Genomic DNA, 6,000 nt, shown 5'->3' on the forward strand with positions numbered 1-6,000 from the left:
TCAAATAGCTATAAAAGGCTGCTGTCATACAACTGCCCTGAAGTGAAGCTGGCCAAATCTAAATGAAAAATGATAAAGCTCCAAGAATAAGCTGTCATAAAAAGATACATGGTTCCTCAGAAGAAATTTGCTGGCGGTTTGAAACGTCAGATTCAAAGGGCTCTTGTCCCTTTATAAAGATTAAACTAAAGAAAGTAAATCAAACTTGAAATGTTCAAAATTCCTGGGGATTAATAGTCCATTTTTAACAAAATGCTAAAAGAAAAATCTTGTATTCAATAATGCAGTTTCTTCAATGTCTCCCAAGTAACTGTTCAGCTTATTTTGGAAGCAATTTTGTTGCAGGTCTTGAATGTACTTGGGTACCAAGGAAAAGACACCTGTGCCTGGCAGGTCGTACACTACTAATTCGCCCAAAGTGCCAGAGAAACAGAAGATGCTGTGATTTCTAGATACGATTGTCTGCAATGCCAGGTAAAAGAGGTCACATGCCCTGTACAGCCGCGGCTCAGCTTTTTCCGAGCGATGTGCAAGCTCCTCGGACAAAATTTTGCTAGGAATTCGGAGAAACAGGCAAGCTGAGAGGAATTCCTCTCGGCACCGGTGTCTGTACTTTGCAGCTTCCTTTTCCGACGGCCTCGCGCTCATCCTGTGTCTCCATCCCGCCGATGCTCGGCCCTCCCTGGGCTCCAGCTAGCCAGCAGAGGACCCTCCCTACAGCCCCTCGCGGCGACGCCCCGCCCGCGGGTCAGCTGGGTTCCGCCTGCCGCCCGGCCCGGCCGCTGCGGCCCCGCCCGCTGCCCTTCCGCTCACTCACGCGGGAGGCCGCGGCGGCGTCTCCATGGCGGCTCCTCTCGGGCTTCAGCTCTACGGCGCCCGCCGCCGCCAGCACCATTCCAGCTGCGGACGCCTGCCCCGCCCGCCCGTCGCGCCGCGTCCCATCCGCCCGGGCGTCAGCCCTCCGCCGCCCCGCACCCGCGCCTGCACCGGCACCCGCTCCAGAAGCGGCCCCGCTAGCCGGCCCAGCTCTGCAGCCGCACTTCACGGGCGCTCTCCGCCTGCCGGCGATGCTGGGGGCGGAGCGGCAGGAGGGCACTTCCGGGTGTGACGCGCCCTCGAGACCCCGCCCCGCCTCTTCCTGCCGCCGCCGAGTGGGTTCCCAGGGTGGGTTCGCCCGCCCGAACCCTTGAGCGGGAGACGTGAGGGCGGGGTCCGGCCGGAAAGCGCGTGGTCCCGGCTTTTGGCGTTTCTGACTGCTCCACTCCACAGGCGCGTTTGTTTTGTCCTCTAGCAGTTTGCCGCCAGGGAGGCGGGAGGAGTGGGCGTAGCCGATCCTTCCTTTACAGATAGTGAAACTGAGGCAAGAAGAAATGTCTCGCCTGTCCAGAGTCCCAAGCAGCATCTGGAGCCTCCCTTCTCAGGCTGTGATCCCCTCGTTGCACTTACTGGGAGAGATCTGCAGCACTGTAATGGGATGCAGAGAAAAATTGGGTATCCGTGCCCGCGCACCTGCCTGCCATGAAAATACCGAATAGTCAGGTGAGGAGACCGAAATGGTGGTCAAGAAGTGAAGTCGCTCAGTCGTGTCCGAGTTCTTTGCTATCCCATGGACTGTAGTCTTCCAAGCTTCTCTGTCCATGGGATTTTCCAGGCAAGAGTACTGGAGTGGGTTGCCATTTCCTTCTCCAGAGGATCTTCCTGACCCAGGGATCGAACCCAGGTCTCCTGCGTTGCAGGCAGACGTTTTACCCTCTGAGCCACCAGGGAAAGGCCTCTCAAAATATGTCATATAGAAGAGATGGAAGAAAGCGAATCTTGAGAAAGCGAATCAAAGAATGCTCAGGGCAGAGGGAAGAGCAGTGCAAAGACTCCTGGACCTTGAAGAAATGAAAGAGTACAGTGCAGCTGATGTTTCCCCCAAGTATGCCGCTGTGCAGTGGTAGGATCTGGGAACTTGTTAGAAAGGAAAATTCTCGAGGCCCATTTCAGATCTGAATCAGAAGTTCTGAGGATGAAGACCAGCAGCCTGTGTTGTGACAAGCCTTCCAGAGGATACTAAAGGTTTAAGGACCTCTGTGGTATCTGAAGCAGTCAGGACAGGAGACAGTGGAAGGAGATGGTGTCCCATGTGTAGTGACAGATCAAATAGGCCTGGTAGGCCTTTGAACTCCACTCCAGTACTCTTGCCTGGAGAATCCCATGGACGGAGGAGCCTGGTAGGCTACAGTCCATGGGGTCGCTAGGAGTCGGACACGACTGAGCGACTTCACTTTCACTTTTCGCTTTCATGCATTGGAGAAGGAAATGGCAACCCACTCCAGTATTCTTGCCTGGAGAATCCCAGGGACAGAGGAGCCTGTTGGGCTGCCCTCTATGGGGTCGCACAGAGTCGGACAGACTGACGCGACTTAGCAGCAGCAGCAGCAGGCCTTTGAAAAGATTTCAGCTTTTATTGAAAAGAGAAATAAATGCTGTGAGCAAGGTGATCTGATCACTAAAAGGATGACTTTGCTGGGATTTGTTTTAAAATCCTCCACCAAAAAAGGGAGGGTAGGGAATGGAAGAAAGAAGATGGCAAAAAGTGTTAATTTTTGTTGCTGAGTGATGAGTGCACAGAGTTAGTCATTTATGTGTAAGCTGAATCTTCTGTTGCTATATGAGCCACAGATGCAAGAAAGCAAACAAAAAATTACCTGCTGGGATGATCAAAGTGATAGAAGTTTATAGATTCTGATTTTTCTGAAAATATAAAGCAGATCAGAATTACTGATAGATTAAACATGAATATAAGAGAGCAGAGTGAAAGATGATCTCAAGTTTTGGTCTGGGCCCTTGGGAGAGTGGAGTTGACATTTACTGAGATTGAAAGATGAAGAAGAAACAGATTTTCCGTTAAGTATCCATGTGTAGATAGGTGTAGACATTTAGATACCTGGAGTGGGCATAACTGTGGGCATTGTCACTATATAGATGGTGTTTAAGGTCTGATTAAGATCAACTATATAATATAACTAGAGAAAAGAAAAGACCAAAGAGTGAACCTGGGGCCCTCCAACACTAAAACAATAAGATAAGGCGGATTTAGCAAAGGAAACAGAAAAGGGAGCAGTAGTGAAGTAGGAGTAATGTCTTGGTAACCTACTGATATGTGCTAGGAAAACACTGTATCTAGTAGAGCTCACCCCTCAGTAACTTGGTGGCATTGTTGACCCACCATGAGGAGGGCATACGTAATTGAGTTATTTAACTAGTGTTAGTAATGGTTTTCTTCAGATCTAAAATAAAACTTCCTGCTTTATAAGGTCATTGTAAGAATTAAAATAATCTATTTTAGGTATATGGCACTGTATATAATGGAGTCCCTTCATAAATGTTCATTGCTATCATTCATTTCAGTTTAGTTCCTCAGTCCTGTCTGACTCTTTGGGAGCCCATGGATTGCAGCACACTAGGCTTCCCTGTCCATCACCAACTCCCGGAGCTTGCTCAAACTCATGTCCATCGAATTGGTGATGCCATCCAACCATCTCATCCTCTGTTGTCCCCTTCTCCTCCCAACTTCAGTCTTTCCCAGCATCAGGGTCTTTTCTAAGGAGTCAGTTCTTCACATCAGGCGGCCAAAGCATTGGAGCTTCAGCTTTAGCATCAGTCGTTCCAATGAATATTCAGGACTGATTTCCTTTAGGATGGACTGGTTGGATCTCCTTGCAGTCCAAGGGACTCTCAAGAGTCTTTTCCAACACCACAGTTCAAAAGCATCAGTTTTTCAGCATTCAACTTTCTTTATGATCCAACTCTCACATCCATACATGACGACTGGAAAAAAACATAGCCTTGACTAGAAGAACCTATGTCAGCAAAGTAATGTCTCTGCTATTTAATACACTGTCTAGGTTTGTCATAGCTTTTCTTTCAAGGAGCAAGCATCGTTTAATTTCAAGGCTGCAGTCAGCATCTGCAGTGATTTTGGAGCCCAAGAAAATAATGTCTGTCACTGTTTCCATTGTTTCCCCATCTATTTGCCGTGAAGTGATGGGACCAGATGCCATGATCTTAGTTTTTTGAATATTGAGTTTTAAGCCAGCTTTTTCACTTTCCTCTTTCACTTTCATCAAGAGGCTTTTTAATTCTTCTTCACTCTCTGCCATAAGGGTGATGTCATCTGCACATCTGAGGTTATTGATATTTCTCCTGGAAATCTTGATTCCAGCTTGTGCTTCATCCAGCCAGCATTTCACATTACATACTCTGCATATAAGTTAAATAAGCAGGGTGACAATATACAGCCTTGTTGTACTCCTTTCCCAATTTGGAACCAGTCTGTTGTTCCATGTCCAGTTCTAACTGTTGCTTCCTGACCTGCATACAGATTTCTCAGGAGGCAGGTCAGGTGGTCTGGTATTCCCATCTCTTTAAGAATGTTCCACAGTTCGTTGTGATCTACACAGTCAAAGACTTTGGCCTAGTCAATAAAGCAGAAGTAGATGTTTTTCTGAAATCCTCTTGCTTTTTCTATGATCCAGTGAATATTGGCAATTTGATGTCTGGTTCCTCTGCCTCTTCTAAATCCAGCTTAAACATCTGGAAGTTCTCAGTTCATGTACTGTTGACACCTATCTTGGAGAATTTTCAGCATTACTTTGCTGGTGTGTGAGATGAGTGCAGTTGTATATTAGTTTGAACATTCTTTGGCTATCATTGCTATCATTATTTCTACACATTTACGTGACTATCAGTTATACTTGATTCAGTTGGGAACTGAAGTTAAGTGCTAGACCCAAGAGATACATACTAACTTAGATTTGATCAAACCTTTGGTCTGACTTTTTTCTTCTACATGCAAGTAGAGTGAATAGGACTGTTTAATCAGCCATTTTAGGAGCTGTCTCAGGACAAAACAAAAACAAAATTCTTCTAATGCTTGTGTGTCTTCCCACCAAAATAATGTTATAGGTACAAATAAATACTGAAAAATGAGGCTATATCTATCTGACAAGTGAGCACACAACTCCAAACCATAGCCAGTTTCACATCCTCCCCTGGATTATGTCTGGTACAATTCTGTTTAGTCCAGTACAATTTTATGGTTCTTAAGGGATCCAATTCAGATAGCATGTGAAATGTTTACTCAAACCTTTTCTTTTTCACACCCATCCCTAAATTCATAGGCCTGAGAAAGAGTACTTTTTTTTTTTTTATTCTCAAGCTTGCTAAGAGTTAAAGATCAGCCCACATGCTCTAGTATTCCTAGTGTGATGGTCATTGTGCATTTTAAGATGGTCCATTTTCCTAATTCAATTCTCTGCCCTGACTCCACTCCCTGCAGAGAAGAGAAAGAACCAGGTCCACAGCTCAATATCTCATCTGTGAGTCTTGAAGCAATTTGAAAATTTGTTGGTTTATACTGAACCTTTGTTGTTTTCTGAAAAGACAAAAGTGATAGGACCTTTGGCTTTCAGACATAAGCATACCTGTTTAAGAAAAGTAGCAATTTATGAGCCCAGTTTCCATTTTCATCTTTGTATGGGACAAGTAACTGCACAAAACTGGTCCTTGGACAGATACAGTCTCAACAGTTAACCTCATCTCACCAAACACAAGAAAAACAAACAAACCTTGGCAAGATGGGCACAAATCCATCTGTCGGGGAGAGGGGGGAGACTTTTATTATGTCTTCCTTTATATGTCAGTTTCACCATTTTCTGAAGTAAAAGATTATGAGGCCACCAAAGACTTCCAAATGCTTTGGAAGGAACTTTAAAACTATTAGAGGAAAACATAGGCAGAATACTTGATGACATAAATCAAAGCAAGATCCTCTATGATCAACCTCCTAGAGTAATGGAAATAAAAACAAAAGTAAACAAGTGGGACCTAATTAAACTTAAAAGCTTTTGTGCAGCAAAGGAAAATATAAACAAGGTGAAAAGACAACCCTCAGGATGGGAGAAAATAATAGCAAATGAAACAACTGACAAAGGATTAATTTCTAAAAATACA

At 45.3% G+C, this 6,000-nt stretch overlaps 1 protein-coding gene across 3 annotated transcripts in view; it reads right to left on the reverse strand.

Moving 5' to 3' along the window:
• KLHL2 (kelch like family member 2) overlaps nt 1-1,078 on the reverse strand; it is a 167,273-nt gene extending 166,195 nt beyond the window's left edge. For 2 of the 3 annotated variants that reach the window (XM_070386695.1, XM_070386693.1), the window contains exon 1: nt 818-1,077. In XM_070386695.1, the coding sequence (XP_070242796.1) occupies nt 818-843 (26 nt within the window). In that variant the 5' untranslated portion in view covers nt 844-1,077. Of the gene's footprint in view, nt 1-817 lie in introns of all 3 variants that reach the window. The other variant, XM_070386694.1, reaches the window with a different exon arrangement.
• Nucleotides 1,079-6,000: the final 4,922 nt, after the last annotated feature.

This window comes from Bos mutus, chromosome 17 (genome assembly GCF_027580195.1).
Source record: "Bos mutus isolate GX-2022 chromosome 17, NWIPB_WYAK_1.1, whole genome shotgun sequence".
NCBI classification, from domain to species: domain Eukaryota; kingdom Metazoa; phylum Chordata; class Mammalia; order Artiodactyla; family Bovidae; genus Bos; species Bos mutus.